General features: G+C 36.7%; 1 protein-coding gene across 1 annotated transcript in view; it reads left to right on the top strand.

Moving 5' to 3' along the window:
• LOC126175408 (aspartate aminotransferase, cytoplasmic-like) overlaps window positions 1–22209 on the top strand; it is a 67331-nt gene that overhangs the window by 30942 nt on the left and 14180 nt on the right. The window contains exons 3-5 of the mRNA XM_049922203.1: window positions 4087–4195; window positions 4780–4997; window positions 13531–13681. Coding sequence (XP_049778160.1) covers window positions 4087–4195; window positions 4780–4997; window positions 13531–13681 — 478 coding nt within the window. The remainder of the gene's footprint in view (window positions 1–4086; window positions 4196–4779; window positions 4998–13530; window positions 13682–22209) is intronic.

Consider the following 22209-nt stretch of genomic DNA (forward strand, 5'->3'; position numbering starts at 1 on the left):
TCTAAGTTCTAGTGGACTGATGACCTCAGAAGTTAAGTCCCATAGTGCTCAGAACCATTTGAACCATTTTGATAATTTCTGTCAGATCTGCATGGAGGTCCGATACTTTTCTGAGGAACTGCATTTCTTGCATAGCTTGTATATGCAGTACCCTTAACCCTTGATTGCTTTACTTTCTTCCTGGCGTAATTTTCGTCTTTGCATTGACGTTTCTTTCCTGCTATAACTTCATTATCCATAATTAAAATACCTTCAAGAACACAGCATGAAAACGATATGCACATCACAACAACCACATACAATAAATTGTCAACAATACTTAATATCCACAGCCGCGAGGGATTAGCCCAGTGGTCCCGGCAGAGGTCCGAGTCCTCCCACGAGCATGGGTGTGTGTGTTTGTCCTTAGGATAATTTAGGTTAAGTGGTGTGTAAGCTTAGGGACTGATGACCTTAGCAGTAAGTCCCATAAGATTTCACACACATTTGAACATTTGAACTTAATATCCACACAAACAAAACAAAAAAGCGTGCCAGTCTTGACATCTGAAACAATACCAGCATCTCTGGCCCCGATAGACGTTCCGTGTTGAAAGGGAAAAAATAGTTTGGACACCCCAGAATTTTGTAGCAGGAACCGTAGCAAATGGTAGCAAAGACAAAAGAAGACAGTGTAAGTGAGAGAGGAGACAGGAACAGTGCAATATACTGTAAACCAATGGGAGAAAAGGAAATGGTAGAAGAGGGAGATATGTAGACCATGGCAGTGAGAGAGAGATGCTGAGCATGAAGGCTTAACTACCAAGAGAGACTGAGTAAATGGATTTAGAATGTTTTGTGTTCAAAGACTGCAAATATGTTTCCTTGCCAAAATTTTTGGTGTGAAAGGCAGAGCGAGTATTAAGGCAACTGGTTCCCCAAGTTTCTGTCAGAGTCTTTATAGGGGAAAATAATTGCCACTTTCGTCCTCTGACAAGAGCATTTTTCCGCTCGTATTTACGAGTAAAATATTTCGATAATAGACATAATTTTATCAGGTTAAATACATTTGAAGCAACTCTGTCCCCCACAATCTCCACAGTACCTGGTACGAGGAAATTAGTACATAAAGATGTCATGACAAAGTTTAAAAGAATGTCACTTGTGGATAACTTCATCATGTGTAAAATATCTAAAAAAATGTTTCGAATATTTCACATAAGTATTTCTTTTTCCAATTACATGTCTCTGTTTTTCAGACAAATGGAATACTAGAAAGTAAGTTGAGACTTAATTCCATTCACTATAGATCTCAGACAGTACCCTTCTAAGCATATCGTCAGTAGCCCATTTATTGTGGGTGAGGCAGCTATTTGGGTCATTAGATTCTTGGTAATGAGGGTATCTGTTCTGGAGTTTGATAACAAATTTTTCACTTTATGAAAGATTCTGCACGCAGGCTTGTTTTCTAACTTATAACACAGAGGATCAACCAATAGTTGTTCCATGTTCTTGTGATAATCTACAGTGTTCATAACACATGTAGCATTTCCCTTACATGCTTTGGGTTGGGGAATTTCTCTGCCCAGGGACTGGGTGTTTGTGTTGTCCTCATCATTTCATCATGATTAGTGGAAGTGCTGAGATTAGACTGTGTAAGGATTGGGAATTTGTACAGGCACTGACAACCGCACAGCTGAGTGCCCCACAAACCAAACATCATCACCTTATCTGCTTTGGTCACTATGATGCCTTCATTTCTATTGAGGCCATTAATCGCTTTCCTTATCCTATGCCAATGAGTTACTATTAGACAGTCTCATTTTCCACAGGAAGTCAGTTTCTCAAGCATTTATTTACATATCATTGCACTGAAATCTGATAACCTTAATGAATGATTGAACACAATCTTGCCATTTTATTCCAGGATTGAGGTAAGAGTGTCTGTACAATGAAAAATGCAGAGCAGTTAACATAGAGCTAATATATTTTATGTCCATGTACATTAGATTCTTCCATGAATAAGTGCTTGTCTCTTCACTTTGTAGGTCTTCATGGCTTTTATGAAAGAATGTAACGCTGATCTTTGATGGCGTTCAGCTAAAACTGTACTTCCCAAGATCAAGAAGAAGATCCCATCAGGAGTCAAAACATCAATTGTGTAGAAGAAATATGACTTGGCCTAACAGCCTAGAAGATTTTATCTTCAATGACAAAGGCCACAAAAGCCTGCAGACTTATGATTGGTTCAAATGGCTCTGAGCACTATGGGACTTAACGTCTAAGGTCATCAGTCCACTAGAACTTAGAAGTAATTAAACCTAACTAGCCTAAGGACATCACACACATCCATACCCGAGGCGGGATTCGAACCTGTGACTGTAGCGTACGCGCGGTTCCAGACTGAAGCGCCTAGAACCGCTCGGCCATACCGGCCGGCTGCAGAGTTATATAAAATGAAACCAGTACATATGTTTTACTGCCCGGGTACAATGCAGACAGCAAAATAAATTAGAGGCTTTATTTTAAACAAAAAAACTTCAAATTGTTATAGAAGATACTGGATGAATCTCAGAGAAAATAGTGAGACCTCTTTTAAAATGCAAAAAAAATTAACAGAGATATAGAAACTGATAAATGTAACATCAAAACACACTACAAGATGATAATGGAAGATTTAACTGAAAAAGTAGGACAAAAAGCAAAGGGCGATCCTTCAGTGTGTATTTTGGGGTGTGATGCCACAAATGGCAGAGGTTGTGCTTTTGTACAGTTTGCCACGTACAGTAACATGCCTGACCCTCCACACATAAACCAGAGAATGGAATACGTAAGTATCAAACAAATCAAAAAAGTGGACTCCGCTATATTTTACCAGAGAATAAAGACATTGCACAAGATGTGACAGCCCTAGACCACGTTTGAATTCATCATGGACTTGTAAGATTCACAATCAAAAATAAATAAATAAATAAAAACATAACATCCTATTTTAAATGACCTTCTAGAGGTTCTTTGGGACAAACTTGAGTTTGCCAACTTGCTCTTCTGACATAACTCAATGTGATGACACCTACCATTCCCGCCACTCTGATTATAGCTAAGAGCAATAGACTATGTAAATCACACTCAAATTATAGAGTAATGACTTTAGGTGCCAATGTGCAATGATAACCACTTGAATGGTGTTGTGTTTGTGTAAAAAATGCACTCAATCTTTTCGGTAGGCTATAAATAGCAGTAAAGGGAGTGTTTCTGTTTGTTGTACCCTTGTATGTGAAAGAAGCAAACACATAAGTGCAGCAAGAAATATCTTTGCTCTTAGTGAGATTATCTTTTAAACATAAATATGCTAGAATGTTCCTAGTATAATGAGCCACTTTAACACATGGATACTGCTCCATATGTGACAGTTCAAACAATGATTCCCTCACAGTACCTTGAGACACTCCAAAAGTTACTGCCATGCATAGTGATGAGTGTCCCACACAAATAATGAACTGAATTCTTTCTCTCTCCCCATCTATCCTACACCAATGGTGTCCATACAATAGAGAGTTTGTAGGAGAGTGGCAAGGCCTCTTGGTATGGACTATTTTTAATATTTTGTAAGACAAATAAGTAGCCATAAAAAAGATTCAGTATCAACCCTGTTAAAAATCTGCACAATGCTGACTTTTAAATAATTTTCCTGAAAGAAAGACATCTGTCTACGCCATTTTTTTCCTTTCCCTGGAAGCAATTGGGGTGGGGGTGGGAGGGGGGTGGACTCCCCTGCCCCCCCATCCCCACCCCCCCTTTGCACCTGAAAATGGGTGCCCTTGTCCACCACCACAACTATCTTTAGTAGGTCATAGTGATGTGTCTCCCTCTCTATAAAAGAAAATAAATAACCCTCAGTTTATTACTTTATTTGACTGGACTGACAATTGACGTCTCTTAAGAACAAGATGGCTAATTGTAGCACCATGTGCACATAAAAACTATCTCATTCATGTACATGGACTGTGCAATTTGGACTTGTTAGTGAAATGCTTGATAAGAGTTATTTATCTGTCAGTGGTTTAGATATTACATGAGTAACTTTAATTGCATGAATATTTACAGGTTTTTGGCATTCAGAGTCTGAGTGGAGCAGGCAGTGTTCGAATAGCATCTGAATTTCTCTGCAAAGTAATGAAGTACAAGACTGTGTTCATACCAGTTGAGACATGGGGTAGGTGTTACTTATAAGGGTACCTTTATTTATTAATATTAAAACTGTCTTTACATCTATTTTCAAACATCCTTTGCAGAATATGTGCATAAAAAAGGACAAAGTTGTCAAATTTCTTTAAAATATTTCCTAAAATTTGCAATTCGTCTTGTGGTAGATTGCTTGTATTATTTAACTTAGTGAAAAATGGAAATTAATGCTTATTTAATGAGGCAGTATTGTTCTAGCTTACTTTAAAATCTCTCACCAAACAGGAGAAGTGTTGATTTGTTGACAGGACAGACATACACAAAAGAGACCAAAAACTTTTAGCTTTCAGAAGAGACCCTTTGATGAGCTACACACACACACACACACACACACACACACACACACACACACACACACAAAGCATGTGCCCCTTCATTGTGTGTCTAAGCATGTTTTCATTCTCTTTTGTACGTGCCTGTTGATGACTCAAAACTTCTGCTATTTGCTTAGTGATGTCTATTTCTAAGTTATTTACATTATTATACTAGAATTTCCCACTATATTAATTTGACATCTCAAAGTAATAATACAGAATTACTGTTTTCATTTTTCAGAGAACCACTACCGGCTTGTTACACATGGTGGATTTTCTGATGTTAGAGAATATAGGTATTGGAACACACAGACCAGAACACTTGACTTTGAAGGTCTGATCGAAGATCTTTCAGCTGCACCTGCAGACTCTATAGTTGTGTTGCATCCCTGTGCACACAATCCAACTGGCTGTGACCCATCACATGAGCAGTGGGACAGGATTGCCGACATTATTGAGGTATGTAAATCACAAAACATTTGTAGTACATGTAGCCCAATGAAACCAGGGACTAGATGTAAAATTATTTTTTTCTTTGAAATACATAAACAGACCTGAAGGAAAAACTATAAAAAAAGGACAGCATCAAGGTATGCTGGCTTGTAACTCCAAAAGGATTTTTTGTTTCTTTTCTAAGTTCAAGTTTCAAGAACGCTGTACATGACTGTAGCTCACAGCTAATTGTTTTCAGAGGTGTAGTTCAATAATTTATATATTTTAAATATCTTGGCAGTATCTCATTGACATCCATGCTGAAATGTGGATTATGTGGAACTTAGATGACTAACAGAATGTAAAAGGATGGGGTGAATGTAGTGGCATGGGAATCGGGGAAGCAAATGGGTCTCTTCCATGGTATTGCAGATTATGTTCAAGGGATAGGAAAATAGTGGAACAGGAAGGGAAGACTGCAGCCCTTCAGGCTCAACTGGATAGTGCTAGGGAGGAACTGATGAGGTTAAGGGGGCAGGAGGGTGAAGACAGGTGGGAAGTGGTAGCAAGGAACAGGGGCCACAGAAAGACAACAGTTTCAGACAGTTTCAGACAGTTTCATCATTGACACGAGCAATAGATTTGCCTTGCTACCTCAGTCAGCTAAGGAAGAGGCTCAAGTAGATATAAGTGTAGTCAGCACTCAACAGACTTTCAGTAGGAAACCAACTGTTGCAAAAAAAGTAGAAAGTAGGAGGAAAGTTCTGTTGTTAGGTAGTAGCCATGGAAGAGGTGTGGGCCAGATTTTGCAGGAAAAATTAGGTGACAGGTACCAGGTCACAAGTATTTTCAAGCCCAGTTCATGTCTTAGCCAAGTGATAGAGGATGTAGGATCATTGTGCAAAGGTTTTATAATGGAGGATCTTGTTGTGGTAGTGGGTGGAGCAGGAAACAGTATTGACAGGGATCAGGGCTACAATATTGAGTGTGACCTGGTAAAAATAGCATCTGAAACTAACCATAGTTGGCTTGGTTCCTGCTTTCAACCAATTGACCGGCCCCAATTGAACAGCTCTGTCAGGAGGGTCAATATGGAGCTAGATCAGCTGCATGGGGTGGCTACTTTGTCAAGCATAGTTTTGGTTCCTGTTGATGGTATTGGAAGGTGGGACTTCACAAGACATGGCCTGCATCTCAATAGGAAAGGGAAGGGTAAACTGGCTGGGATGATAGCAAAATCTTTAGAGGGGGGGGGGGGGGGCACTGAAACTCATGGGAGTACTTGTTTCGGCTAAGAACAGTATTCAATCATCCTACATTGATCCTACATTGATTGAAATTAAGCTTAATGAAAAGTTCAGACAGGCAGCTACTAGAGATGTGAAAATATCACAAGATTATCATAACAGTACAGTGAAAAATAATGTTAGTATGTCACAATATTCACATAAAAGCACAGTAAAAAATAATCTTAATATATTGCATCAGAATATCAGGGTATTAAAAAACAAAGTAGATGAGCTTCTTGTGTGGATAGAAGATTTAGAAACTGAGGGTGCAATCGATGTACTATGCCTGACTGAACATCATATAGAAATAGGTATGGAAATGGTACATGTAGGTGGATATAAGCTTTCAGCACATGTAAGTAGAGACACTATGGAGAGAGGAGTAGTTGCCATATATGTTAAAATTAGTCATAGCGTGAAAAATTTGGAAACTAAAAAGTTTTGCGTAGAGCAACACATAGAAGCATGTGCATGTGAGCTTAAACTAAATAAATTCACTTTTATAATTGTAGCCGTGTACAGGTCCTCATTGGTAAATTTTCAACTATTTTTGAAGAACATCGATTCTTTGTTGTGCTACCTGTCAGACAAAGGAAAGCAAATTATTGTTTGTAGGTATTTCAATGTAGATTTTCTGAAAGAGTCAGATAGAAAGCTTGACCTTGAAGTATTACTTGGTTCTTTCAATTTGACATCAGTTATTGATTTTCATACTCGGGTGGTACAGGAAAGCAGCACAATGATTGATAATGTTCTCATAGACCAAGATAAGTTTAATCAAATAAAAACTTTTCCTGTTAAGAATGGTCTGTCTGATCATGATGCACATCTAGTAACAGTATATGATGTAGCTCCATACAGTAATCCAAAACAGTCCAAAATAGTACATTCCATTAACGATTTAACACTTCAAAATTTTAGGGAAAGCTTGCAACAGTTAGACTGGGATGAGGTGTACAGGGAACATGATGCTAATTTAAAATTTAATCTATTTCATGATAGATTTGTGAGTATATTTGAAATCAGTTTCCCTAAGAAAACAGTGAAATATAATTGTAAGAAACCATGTAAAAGGCCATGGCATACTAAAGGGATAAAATATCTTGTAAACAAAAAAGGGAAATGTATCTTATAGCTAGGAGAAGTAATGATCCCAAAACAATGAAACATTATAAAAACTACTGCACTGTATTAAGAAAAGTAATTAAAAAGTCCAGAAGTATGTGCATCATGTCTGAGATTAGCACATCTGATAATAAAATTAAAACAATTTGGAATATTGTGAAAAGGGAAACAGAGCAACCCAGAGCACAGGAAGATTGTATTTCTGTCAAACACAATGAAAAGTTTGTTAGCAAGAAGTCAGAAGTAGAAAACATATTTAATAATCATTTTTTAAGTGTTGTAGAGAAAATAGGTTCCAGCTATTCATTAGAAAAAGCAAGGCAGTATATTGAAGAGGCAGTACATATGCAATTTGATAAAACTGAAATTCAACCCACCCCTCCTACTGAAATTAGGAAAAATAATAAATTCACTCAGAAGTAAAAGCTCATGTGGAATTGATAGCATTTCCAACAGAGTACTGAAAGCTTGTTCCCAACAAATAAGTAGGATTCTCAGCCACATATGTAGTAGCTCACTGAAACAGGGAATTTTTCCAGGTAGACTGAAATATGCTATTGTTAAACCATTGCATAAAAAAAGGGGATAGATCTGATGCTAACAACTACTGCCCAATCTCACTCCTGACAGCTTTATCCAAACTTCTTGAAAAAGTAATGTATTCAAGAGTAGCATCACATATTTGCAAAAATGAAGTACTAAGAAAATGTCAATTTGGTTTTCAGAAAGGCTTTTTAACAAAATACGCTATATATGCTTTCACTGATCAAATATTAAATGCAATGAATAACTGAACAACACCCATTGGGATATTTTGTGATCTCTCAAACGCTTTTGATATTGTGAATCATGAAATTCTTCTAGATAAGCTTAAGTATTATGATATGAGTGGGACAGTGCACAAATGGTTTAATTCATACTTAACTGGAAGAATGCAGAAGGTTGAAATTGACAGTGCAGATAGTCTACAAAAACCAGCAGAGTCCTCTAACTGGGGAGGTAGGTATCAAGAATGGTGTTTTTTTGCTGATGATACAAGTATATTAATCACACCAAAGAAGCAAGAATCAGCTGAGAAAATTGCAAATAATGTCTTTCAGAAAATTATTAAGTGTTTCTCTGCATATGGACTCTCACTAAATTTTGAGAAAGCACAGTTTATACAATTCTGAACAGTAAATGGCATAACGCCATTGATAAATATAGACTATGAATGGAAGTCTGTTGCTAAGGTTGAATACTCAAAATTTCTGGCTGTGTGCATTGCTGAGAAATTGAGTTGGAAGAAACACATCGACGATCTGCTGAAACAGTTAGGTTCAGCTACTTATGCTATTAGGTTTATTGCAAATTTTGGCGATAAACATATCAGTAAATTAGCCTACTATGCCTATTTTCATTCACTGCTTTCATATGGCATCATAGTTTGGGGCAATTCGTCATTAAGAGAGAAAGTATTCATTGCACAAAGCGTGTAATCAGAATAATAGCTGGAGCCCACTCAAGATCACCTTGCAGACATTTATTGAAGGAACTGAGGATATTCACAGTACCTTTGCAATACATACATTCACTTATGAAATTTGTCACTAATAACCCATCCCAATTCAAAAATAACAGCGAAGTGCATAGCTACAGCACTAGAAGAAAGGATGATATGCACTGTTCTGGATTAAATCTCTCTTTGGCACAGAAATGAGTGAATTGTGCTTTGGTCATTTGCCAAATAGTATTAAAAGTATGTCAGATAGCCAACCAACATTTAAAAGCAAATTAAAAGAATTTCTGAACGACAACTCCTTTTAATCAATACATGAATTTTTAGGTATGAAGTAGTAACTGTAAAAAGATTAATTAATTAATTATTTTGTGTATAGAAAACTTATGTTAAAGTGACACGTTCCACATCATTATGAAATGTCTTATTCATGATCTATGGAACAAGGATTAATGTATGTATGTATAGAAATTTTTGATTACAGCTTTTTGTTGGTTTTCAGTCCATATCTTCTTCAGACAGATTGAGCTTCTGTCAGCACTAAATAAATTCTAAAAAGATTATATCCCAACAACTAGAAGAGAAAATGAAACTTGGAACTGACTGAAGTTCTCCAAAGCATTATGGGCTAGTAATCATATTATTTAGAATGTTCAGTTGACACAGATGTGATGACTTAAGTTCTGCTGCAACATTTAATCAGCTGCTGATACTGAAATGGTGCAGTGAAGATGTGGCCAGCAGGCAGCTGAATCTCACATGGTCAACTTTTATTGATATTTTTATCGTTGTCAGGGATGTGAATGATCTACTTTTATTTATTTATTTAACCTAATCACTTTAGGGTCTTCAAGTCCTCTCTTCCACTAGACCAGGGTTTCACACACACAGTATTTTTTTACATCACAGTTGTCTACAAAATAACACCTATTTTAATATGCCAAATAGTAATAAAATAGCATTAACAGTTAAAAATGTTTTGATTATTTGTAGAGACAATGTAAATAAATAGTACTGACTAAGAACTAATGATGTTAATGTCAGTATTTCTCCTGCTACTGCTGTCTCTAATAGTAATAGTAATAATGATGATAGTGACAGATAGTAGCACTGTCAAATGAGAAAAAAATCTAGTTTGAAAGCAGGAAGTAATTAGGTAATAAATGTGTACAGAACAAAGGTAGACATTATTGCTGCTTCAGTAAATATTTCATTAACTATGTTCTGAAACTGAGGATGGTTTTCAGCTCTCTCACATAATAAGGGAGGTTATTCCAAAGTGAGGTTTCTATTACCGGAAATGACTCAGAGAGAGTGGCCGAGTGATGGAATGGGAGAGAAAGGATTTTTGTCTGAAGGCAATGGGCACCTCTGCATGTTGTTCAGACTAGGGCATTAATGACGAGGGGAGTCATGAGGTACAGTGTACACTGTTAAGGCAGTAGAAGAGTCAGACTGCATGTAACCAGGATAGGTGTGCTTATGATGGTGAAATATGATCAAAGGGTCAAATGTGACAGAAATATCAAGCACAGATGTTCCAGGCACCATGAGCATTCCTGGAAAAGACCTTGCAGGATAAAATTGCTATAGTTGAAAGTATAAGGCCTGTAAAAGCTTCCTTTCCAGTTCAAAAGTGAAGAGTGTTATATATATGTTTTTGGGGCTAAGGAGAGATGATTATCTATTGCCGGTATGTGCTAAGTCCAATTTAGATTTTCATCTATTATTGATCACAGACTTTTGCTGAGGGAGTGAAGTTGATCTTTGTTCATATGGTTCAAATGGCTCTGAGCACTATGGGACGTAACATCTGAGGTCATCAGTCCCCTAGAATTTAGAACTACTTAAACCTAACTAACCTAAGGATATCACACACAGCCATGCACGAGGCAGGATTCAAACCTGTGACCGTAGCAGTTGCGCAGTTCCAGACTGAAGCACCTAGAACCACTAGGCCACACTGTCTGGTGATATTTGTTCCATTTAGGATTAAATGTGGTATAGATTCCTGAGATTTTAGGCTCATGAGCATCGAATGACCAAATAGGACTACTCAGATTTTAGATGGGTTCAATTTTAACCCTATATTCCACGTCCACATGCATAGCACACATAGGTCAGTACTGAAATTCTTGATACCTTTTTCAAGTTTCTTCATTTTGCACTTAAGATACAACTGGAGGTTATCAGGATACATATGATATTCACAGGAGGACAAAACAAATGACACATCATTGACATAAATGAAAAGAGTACAGGACCTAGTACTTAAAACTGAGGGATGTCTGATGCTACCTGTCCCCAATATGACTTTGTAGTTCTGAACAAGATGCAATGCTGGCTAAATGTCAGGTATGAGTGGAATCATTGCACTTGACTTAGTGACAAATTTAGGCTGCTAAGTTTGGCAAACAAAATGCTGAACATGGCAGTGTCATAGGGTTTGCTGAAGTCTAAGAAGCACATGACAGTTACCTCATGTGTATCCATGGCAAGCTTCATGTCACCTGTTACCTTTATTAAGGCAGATGTTGTGCTGAGATGTTTACACAAATCTGATTGGTGTTCTTCTACTAGATCGTTTTGCAGTTAGGTAGTGTTTTAGCTGGTCATGGACTAAGGTACTGGACAGTGCCAGAAGAATGCAAATAGATTGGCAGTCAAAGGGTGCTGTGGCAATATCATTTCTAGGCATGCTTGAGGGAAAACATCTGTGGTTAAGGAGTGGTTGATGATAACTGTTGTAGTGGGCAATAGTGGGGCAATAGTAAGCTTCAACATCTGGACTATGATGGCGCTGCGTCCAACAGATGCTGATCTAATATGCCTGATGGATTTTTTAATGGTTTTGCATGAAACATGCTTTAGACAGAATTTTTGTGATAACCATTGTTAATGCCCATGACATAATCAATAAGTCTTTGTTTCCTTTGTGGTTCAATTGAAATGGTAGGTAGTGTGAAGTACAGATTCAGTTCTTCAGCTGGGACAATGGTAGCAGCTGCAGCTTTGACTCTACCTATACCAAGATCATGCAGGTTTTTCCATCATGCAGCTGGTCTCTGTCTATTGTTGGATAATTTCTTGCACCTCAATTGCAAATTCAGATAGATTAGATTACATTAGATTAGATTAATACTAGTTCCATGGATCATGAATACGATATTTCGTAATGATGTGGAACGAGTCAAATTTTCCAATACATGACATAATTAAGTTAATTTAACAACATAATTAAGTTAATATAACAAATTTTTTATTATTTTTTAAATTTTTAAAATAATTTTGTTTGTTTGTTTTTTTTCTTAATTTGTATCTAAAAATTCCTCTATGGAGTAGAAGGAGTTGTCATTCAGAAATTCTTTTAATTTCTTCTTAAATACTTGTTGGTTATTAAATATATATAATAATAATAAATTAATGTGTTTGAAGCCTCTGTGTGTAGTCATTTATGGCTTCTTCCTGGGACATTCTAGTGAATACACGATGAAACTGAAGTCATGCCAGGTGCAGGTATTGATGAGGTACAAATTACTCTGTTCTGGGATTTAATTGTAATTCCACAAATTCAAATAGTGCTGAATAAAATGTTTGAAGAAAAAAAGCAAACAGTTAAATTTCACACTGGGACTGTTGTTTAGAAAATTTATGTTGGTGCCACCAGCTGTAATTATACGCTTAAATGTGTATTTGAGACTTGACAAGGAAGTTTTCAATGAGGCAAACCTGCCTACTTTAGATGGTTGTACAGGACACATATTTGGCACTTTCTGTGATGGATTTGTTCACTATAAACCTTCATTACCTTTGGATGTGTGTAGCATGGTAGGCGATAAATCAGAGTGTAGGTGTGCACCTACTTCAGCCCCTCATTTGTTACATCTGACATGCCTTAGAACTGGTGGAAAGTCTTGCTTTGAGCCAGGTTTCCAATGAAGTATTATATGGATGGCTTTCTTGAAATATATGATGGTGCTCATAGAGATGAGCTGGCAGATATTGGACATTTGCATTTGCAACATGAAGCTTGGTGCATTTAGATGCAGCACATGGAAGGACACTGCTAGTGGATACTTCTGACTCAGTCAGTGCTAAAAATAGTATGAAGCATAAGGAATGTGTTGATATGGGAGAATTCCAGGAAACAAAAGAGATTCAGATAGTTTCAGGAAGAAGGAAGGTTTTGTGGCCAGGGTCAGCAGTGTTTGCATCAGTCAAGGAATAACAGAGTGATGATAGGAAATGGAACCCTTGGTGAAAAGGCCTAGAAAAATCTGCATGTAATAGTATTAAAAGCAAAACAATCAGAATAAAAACAGAGTGTACTATTAACAGCACTAACAATGAGTGACAGCAATGATAGAGTAATTGACAAATTAATAAGAAACAATAAAAAACCAATTGGTAATGAGGTAAAGCACAAATATTAAGAAAAGATAATATTTAATTTGCATTATACAAAAAATCACAAATGTAATGTGGTGTGTATAGCTTAGAACCTTCTCTTCTGTTGGTGTCTGTTGCAATCTATAGCTTTCATGATCTAGATAGCACATTTAAGTGTTTTTATTACTTCTGCACATTTTTTTGCTGCAGTAACTGTAAAGGCCATGAAATTATTTAGCCACTGAAATTTCTTCTCCAGGAACGAAGGCTGTTCCCATTTTTTGACATTGCCTATCAGGGACTGGCTTCTGGAGATATTGATGAAGATGCCTGGGCTGTCAGACGCTTTGCTGAAAGAGGCATTGAATTTTTCTGTGCACAGTCATTTTCTAAGAATTGTGGGTTATATGGTAAGTTATACCAGTTTCTAACACTCCTGTTGACACATCAGTTTGAAATATTTCTTAGATACAGATATACTGAGCAAAATGCACACACTATATTTCCTCATTTATCTGAAGCAGTCAGTGCAATCAGATGAATGAATGAATGGCAGGTGAACACACTCATAACAGTTTTTACAGTGTTTGCTTATATGCATAAATGAATGCTTAGAAAATAAAAAATAAAAAACTTGACTAATGAAATTAAGAAACCCAATAACAATAGAAAGGTCACAAGAAATTAGTGTTTCAATTGAACTGAACTTCAAATTTGTGACTGGTACATTATACTTTAGGTACCTGGTACATCAATATGACACTAGTAGCTCCAGTCTGACCTCATCTTCAAGATGTACACAAATACTGAAAATACAAATTCCCAAAATTATTATTTCCTTTTCGAGCACCATATGTTTATCACTGCATGATTCTGCCATACAAAACAATGATACCTATATTTTTGACACATATTTCATTTGTTTTATGTCTGTTGATTGTCATTCTCTTACTATGTCCTGCCTGAAATCAATCTCTGAGCTTCTCTCACTTGATGACTGTGCAGTATTGTTTAAATTATCCCATTTAGGGAGACCCATAAAATATTTCACAAGGAGACATGGCTAAAGACAAGCAGTCCTTGAACCAATAAGCTGAAGGTTTTGAGGAAGCTTTCAAAGAGGAAAACTGCCTACCTAATTTTGTCCTCAGTGAATACCAACTGTGTTCTTGCACAGTTGATTGTTGGGCCTGAGTGTGTGCATGACCTGGTTCTACAGCTGCCTCTTTTGTGGACATTGTCTTGTATTGCAGTTATTCATCCAATAAAGAGATGCTGTCTCATATCAGGACGTAAATAATCAATTTTTGAAAATATAAAGTTTGAAAGCATAATGTAACATTTTTTTCACTCCAGGATGTGTTACCTGTCATCCTGATCCCATCCTGGGGGCCATCACAGTGCTAAAACACATACCTCATGCCCTGAAGAATTTGCCCCTCTGTCTTGCACTACCACTCTTGACTGGACTGATTTAATCGTATTCTCCACCAACACTTTGACTACCAGTTGCCATATTGTTAAATGAGAAATTTCCCCAGCACAGCCCTTCACATCCCTCCCAAAGTGGTATTTTAGCATCCTCTCAGCCAACATAATGTACTTACACATTTTTAAGTCACACTGGCTCCCACCTCTGACTGACTGGTCATATTCACGTGGAAGATAGAGACACAAGACCTGTCCCACACATTTGGAAAATGCTTTCTATTCCAGTCTTATCAGGGGCATTTTCTACCTTACTAAAGGCAAATTTTGAATGCAGCTAGACTGTACACCAAGTTGGCAACAACTACTATGCAGTATTCTACACAAACATGACCACGAACAAACTAGCCATCCAGATAAACAGCTGTGGCCACAAATATGTCCAAAAGGCAACTAGAAGACTAAGCTGTAAAGAATGCTGCACAACTTAATTTGATTGATTTGAGTAGCTGCTCAAACCATTAGATTCTAACGGAACTCAAACTGCAAAATATTTATTGTTCCCACAAATTGCATGTCCGTAGACTCCACTAGCCCCTGTCCTTTATTTACCACCTTCCCCCTCTACCACACCTCCAGCAAAGCCTGCTAACTATAAAGCTGCTCACTCCCCCACTACTTTCCTACGGTAGTCATCCTTAGCCCGCCCTTTGCAAACTTTTTGTATCACTTACTTCTACTGATAATCTTTTGTGTTCTCCCCGTATTCCCCCTTTTTATTTCTTTGTTCCTGTCTTAGGGACCTACTAACTTGCTTATTATATCCAACTCTGAAATTCCCATCCATGAATAGATAGTTCTGCATTTTTTAAGTGAAGGTGCAATGTATACTTCAGGTTTAATTGCATAAGCTTCTTCAGATCTGCCGAAAAAAGTGAAAAGTTGTTATTTCACACGTGATTTGCACTCTTGTACCTTGTTAATGTTTTCACTTTACATAGAATCTAAAGTAACTGACATGATGAGGGAACCATCATACCAATCATAATTAAATTGAGTACTGTTAGGCCAAACTTTACCTGTGCCATAAAAATGAAACATAAACACAATAAAGTGTAACAGCCCACACACAATACATCCAACACTCTCCCTCCATAGCAGCAGCATCTGTCAGCTAACAAATCTAATAACTGCTCTCACTTACTAATTTAGGTAAAGCTGTGCTGAAATAAATCTGCATTTGCACCCGAATCAACTTCCAGACTTTGCAAAGCACTGTAAATTGCAGGGCAGAGGGTACTTCCCCTAGTGTCACATATCAGAGCTAGTTTGCATTCTGTTGATTTATTTATTTATTTATTCAGCAGCTTATGATGTACATCTATGGAGTAAGTCCAAGTACATATTTGTTTTGTCAGTTTTCCAATAAAATACATTACTTTTACTGATTCTAACTAAGATAACTAATAAATTTTAGCCACAACATTTCTGGAAATTAAAATCATAGTTACAAAATTTTAGATACTGTAAACTGAATGGATTTTATGAGGCATACATAATCTATGTACCTAAATTACAGAACATCTAATTGCAATAATTCTATACTTTGGGTCCATCATTTTATATATACAGTATAATACAGTCATATAGAACATACATATTCTAGATCCCATTTTGTTTAAATTTATAAAGAATTTAACAGCAATAATACTGTAGAAAACAAAATATTTAGATAAAACAATGCTGTTAAGAAGTTAACACATTTTACTTTTTCTTTTTCTCTGTACCTGTGTACATTTTTTTTAGTGTAGTATGCCTGATTGATTCAGTTATTTTTGTTTGAAAGAAATTATCTGATTGAATATAAAGGGGTGTCTAATAGCAGTTTTTTGATTGAACTTATCCTTCAATTTGGCATTAGTGATGTGTGGTGGTAGAGTTGTACAACATTACTGCTATGTAACCACTGCTTCTCTCATATTGAGTTGTGTTATGCTGTGGAATTCTTAATTTCTTGGTGTTTCTCGTGTGGTGGTAGCGTACATCTTCATTTTTGTTGAATTTGTCTTTATGATCCCAAGCAAGGAGCATAATTTTAGATATGTAGAAGCTGTAGACGGTTAGAATCTTATATTTTTTTGAAAGGAGGCTTGCAACTATCCCTTATTCTTTTGTTTCCTATTATTCTAATTGCTCTCTTTTGCAATTTGAATGTTTTAATTGCCTCAGTCGAGTGGCCCCAGATTTCTATATCGTAGCTCATTACAGCATTGAAGTATGAAAAATACACCATGCACACATCATCTTCAGTTATTAGTGGCTTAATTTGTCTCAGAGCAAAAACAGCACTGCTAAGTTTATTGCTTACATTGGAAAAATGATCTTTCCATCCTAAACAACTGTCCACAGTGATCCCTAAAAATTTAGCACTTTCAACTACTCTTACATCTAGCTCTTGCAAATTTGTCAGGTCACTTGTTTTTCTTTTGTTGTTTGTAAATAGGATTGCATTAATTTTCTCATAATTGAGAATTAACCTATTCACTTCAAGCCAGTGGGTGATCATTTCAACTGTTTGATTACTTTTATTTATGGCCTCCTGTAAGCTCTGTCTCACAGTTATGCTTGTTGTGTCATCTGCGAAGAGTATCAATTCACTGTCTATGTTACAAGGTAAATCATTTATGTTCATAAGTAAGTAAGTTTTCATAGAATGAGTGGTGTTTATCTCAGTGTCTACCATTTCAAGTTTCTCAGCACTTCCAAGATTTCCAACAAACCTGTGACTATTTGTGCTGCACTTCTTTTTATACATTCAATACCACCCTTTAGTCATATTTGGTAAGGGTTCCAGACACGGTGTTTTTCCAGTATCCTGCCAGTGATATGAATTTTGCTACTAGCTTTACCTACAATTGAGCCTAAGTTATCGTTCTTGCTCACTTTCCCACAAATTGTTTCACCCAAGTATTCACATGAGTTCACTGATTCCAGGTATGTCTCACTGATAATATAGTTGTAGGCCACTACTTTTCTGCATTTTGTGAAATGCATAGTGTTACATTTCTGAACATACATTACAAGTTTTACTCCACTTTTAAATGTTAATGTCACAACACACTTTCCTGTCGATAAACATGCTGCAGCCTTCCTACCAAGACATCCTCAATCCCATGAAAAATTTTATAGCAATGAAAATAATCAATTATTGATAATATAATGTAAATGGAAAGATAAAAAATTTAGAAGCCAAGCAATGGCAGGGGAACACACACAATAAGGATTTAACTTTTACAATTGGCTCCTTATTCAGGTAGAATAATTGAAGGGGAAGGAAGAGGGTTGAAGGAAAAGAACTGGATCAGTTTGGAGAAAGGGGTAAAGTTCAGGAAACTCACCCAGAATCCTGGGTCAGGGAGACTTACCAGACGGGATGACAAGGAAAGACTGAAGAATTTTGTTTGATAACCCATATGGTAGCACTTTCATTATAAGTGTTCGTGTAATACTGAACCAAACAAATCCTACAATCATTGGTACAGTACTGTGCTGTAGTTTATGAGCTTTTTTGAAATCCTGTCCTTGGAATCCCGACGACAGGCATCATTTGTTACATTGTACATGGAATCTGCAACTGCTTTCTGTTCCCTCAATGGCTGCTAGAACAGCCTCTTCAATATGCTGGATAAGATGCCCAAGGATACACTCTGAGTGCACAAGAGTTTCTCTTGCTTTCATTTCCCTGGAGGACCCATTACTTGCCCCATGTTTTACTTGCTTCCTCCTGACACAGCATTCAGCACATTTGATCCCTACTCCTTTCAACTTTCTTCCTCCTGACACAGCATTTTACCTGACAGATGACATATGTGTCACACTGTCCAAGTTTTGGTTGCATTGGAGAAGGCACCTCAAACATATTGGTAAGGGGATGGGTGTAGTACGTGGAATTGTTGCTAGTCTCTACCTACACTGTGCAGGGCTTCTAAACCTACTCCCAATATGCTGCTCACAGTATGATCAATGAGAAGTGATAGACCCTGTAATACCAGTAGAGGGAGTGGATACTACTTGATGTACCTTTAGTATCTCAGCTACATGTCTCTCAGTAGCCCACTGAATACTGCCATTTGTTGCAGCTACCAATTGTTTGACAACAATCAGGGAAATTTCCAGCTTCTTTAAAACAGCAACTCACTCACTCTTGTGTCTGATAATGGCATTTACAGTGTGGCTGCATTGTGACTGGCTCATCAGTTTTGGACTAGTAAACAAGTAACTACAAATTAACCTTCCTTTTGGAAATGAAGCTACAAAGCCCTAGAAAGTAGTATATGTTAGAACGACAGAAAAATGTTGGACAAAATTTACTGATTCTTCAAAGCTAACTTTATATCTTAAACTACTGTTTTGTTTCAAGGTTATGCTCACTAACAGACTCATGTAACAAGCCCAAAAACAGTGATAATTTATGTAAGTGTACACTACTGTTGAAGGGGGAACTTGAAATGAATATGATATGACAATAATAATAAATGTAAAATGCAATAGTAAGCCAAAGCAGTCTGTTTTGTGCATTAACTTTCAAACAATAATTTAAAAGCAACTGAGTGAAAAGAGGTGGAACACTTGCACCTATGACGAAGTTAATTCCACTGCAGTGAATAAGATATTGCCTCCAAAATGTTTACAATGGACAACTTTAGCTTACAACATTTGATTTACTGTAAAACACATTACACAGACTAGCATAAAGCATTCCTCAGAAAAAAAGAAAAAAAGCTAGTATCAAATACACTAAGAAATTTTTGAGAATTTACAGCATTGTATGGAAGTGAATCTGGCAAAACTGGCAAAGAAGCATTTTAGCAGTGGTGCTTAAAATTAATTGGACTTATAAAAGAAGAAATGAGGAGGTAATCAGCAGCATTACCAACAAAAGAAATGTGTGGCATGCAATGACAAATAATCATGGACATAGTGTGTAAGTGCAACTTTGTTGTGAAGAGATCAGCACAGGAGAGAAAGTCTTCGCATGTTGTGGCTGGTGACTGACATGTGCTAAAGCAAAGTACCATTTGAAAATGGCCCAAAGGCTGAAAGAGCAATAGTGAAATAAATAATTTCTACAGTCAATGACGAATACGATGTCATTTAAGAAATGGTCCTTATCTGTTGATGAGACAGGTACCTTGTTCATTGTACTGACAGACTCAAGTGACATTCAGGCAGGAGTTTGATCCTGTGTTTTTGACTAGCCCACCCACCATACACCCATGATTTAACAAGCATCTAAGTTTTAAGTCATGACATAAGATCAACATTATTTATGACTGCAGCAGATTTTTAGCTCAATTACTATTATGCATTTGACTCATGCTTTACCACTAGAAGATTATGTGGGCTACAATACCACCACAGATACCCCTGAAATATTTTTACATTATTTTTCAGTTCAGTTTCAGGTAGATGCTGGGACTCTACCTTCATAACATTCCTGTGCCATTTTTCTGTATATATGTTTGCCTACTCTTTTCCCTAGGAACTAAAAATTAATGGTTTCCAACTTAAAACTGTTTTAGATTGTCATCTAGGACAGCTCTCTTCAGAAATCGTGCTCTGTGTTGATCTAAAATGAAAGCATACTGTTAAACATCAACAGGATGAATACACTGTTAATCATACTCTTCTAGCCAATGACAGATCTCAATAATACTGAAGCTTTTGCAACAAATGATAGACAATGAGTGTTAATGTCCATCACATTTTTTGTTGCTTCTGAAATTATGGACAGTTTACATGTGCAAGGAAGAAGACAACTAAACATGATATGTAATTCTAACAAAAAAAAAAAAAAAAAAAAAAGAAATCATGACTTACCAAACGGGAAAGCGCTGGTAGATAGACACAATAAAAAACACACAAACACACACACAGAATTTCAAGCTTTCGCAACCAACAGTTGCTTCATCAGGAAAGAGGGAAGGAGAGGGAAACACGAAAGGAAGTGGGTTTTAAGGGAGAGGGTAAGGAGTCATTCCAATCCCGGGAGCAGAAAGACTTACCTTAGGGGGAAAAAAGGACTGGTATACACTCGCACACACACACGTATCCACCCACACATATACAGACACAAGCAGACATGTTAAATTCTATTTTATTTATATAAAAAAAAGAAATCAGAAGTTATAGGAAACTTAGGAGAGGGTGAATGTGCTGTAAAACTTTCTTGAGGTTATGGGAGCAAATATGAACACTGAAAGAGTTAAGGAAAAATAAACAAAAAGCTCTTAAGTATTGCAACCAAAGCTGATAGCCAGGCCAGATTGTCACAGTGTTACTTCAGTTTGTATGAAACCTGGTGAAACACTGCACTTGTGGTTACAGTTGAAGAGAGTACAAAAAGTTTCCATATTGGGCTCAATGTTAATAGACTAAGCAGGAGAATTATATGAAACATGGAAGTTCAAGAAAAGTTCAGTGCTTCTTAAGAATGGCAGACATGACTTAAAATATCACTATGAGGTTTGAGAAATTGTTCTTTGGGGAGGAAAACAACATGCTAACAAAAATGCACCTGATACCATTTGCAATGAATTCTTCAATAATATGGAACAGAAGAACTTTCTCTTCGAACAGATTGACAACACTGAGGAAACTGGACTGTTTTGGAAAAGCAAGCCAACAAAAAATTTAGCCTCTCAGACTGAAGTGCAGGCTAATTATGGATTATCCCTGCAGTCTCAGTTCCACACTGACATGGGTGACTGGGAGCTTCCTGTGTGGATTTTACAACTGATTACAGAACAGTTATGTTTCTTGGGGCACTTGGTGTTCAAAAATACACAGTATTTCATGTCATATGCACACATTGTGAGATGATCAGTGAAAGATAACACATAAATGACACAAGCAACCTGTTTAGATTTAAAATAAAATATCAAACCTAAATTTTTGAAGCAAATTTATCCAACAAGCATGATCTCTCTCAAATCAAGAGAAAACTTGGTATGTAAACAAATATGTGAACTAAATGGGTTTTAACACTTGCTGGTTTTGTGATAACTTTGACACAAATATCCTAAAGATTAATACTGTAGCAGCAGTTTATCCACATAAAAGCAGTGGAAATCATGGAACACCAACCGATCATATCTCCTACTTATGGTGGCTAATGATACAAAATCTAGTGCATGATGTAACAGAACATAAGATAAAAACAAAATAAACTGAATAAGTTAAAAGAAATCTCTGTACGTCAGCAAATGATGTAGATGCATGCTCCTTGATATGTTTTTGGTGTTGCTGGAAATGTCAAAGGCTCCTTTTTTGATTGATAAAAATACTCTCTTCACGTGCCTCCCTCCCTTTCTTTCTGTTTCCCTGTTTCTGATACAACTATGATAGTTGCCTATCTTACTCCAAGCATAACTGGTAGCTTCAGACTCAATACTTTGTGAAAATGGATTGCAGTAAAGATCTTTGTCACTATTACCAGTGAAATCTCCAG

This window comes from Schistocerca cancellata, chromosome 3 (assembly GCF_023864275.1).
Source record: "Schistocerca cancellata isolate TAMUIC-IGC-003103 chromosome 3, iqSchCanc2.1, whole genome shotgun sequence".
Taxonomy (NCBI): Eukaryota; Metazoa; Arthropoda; class Insecta; order Orthoptera; family Acrididae; genus Schistocerca; species Schistocerca cancellata.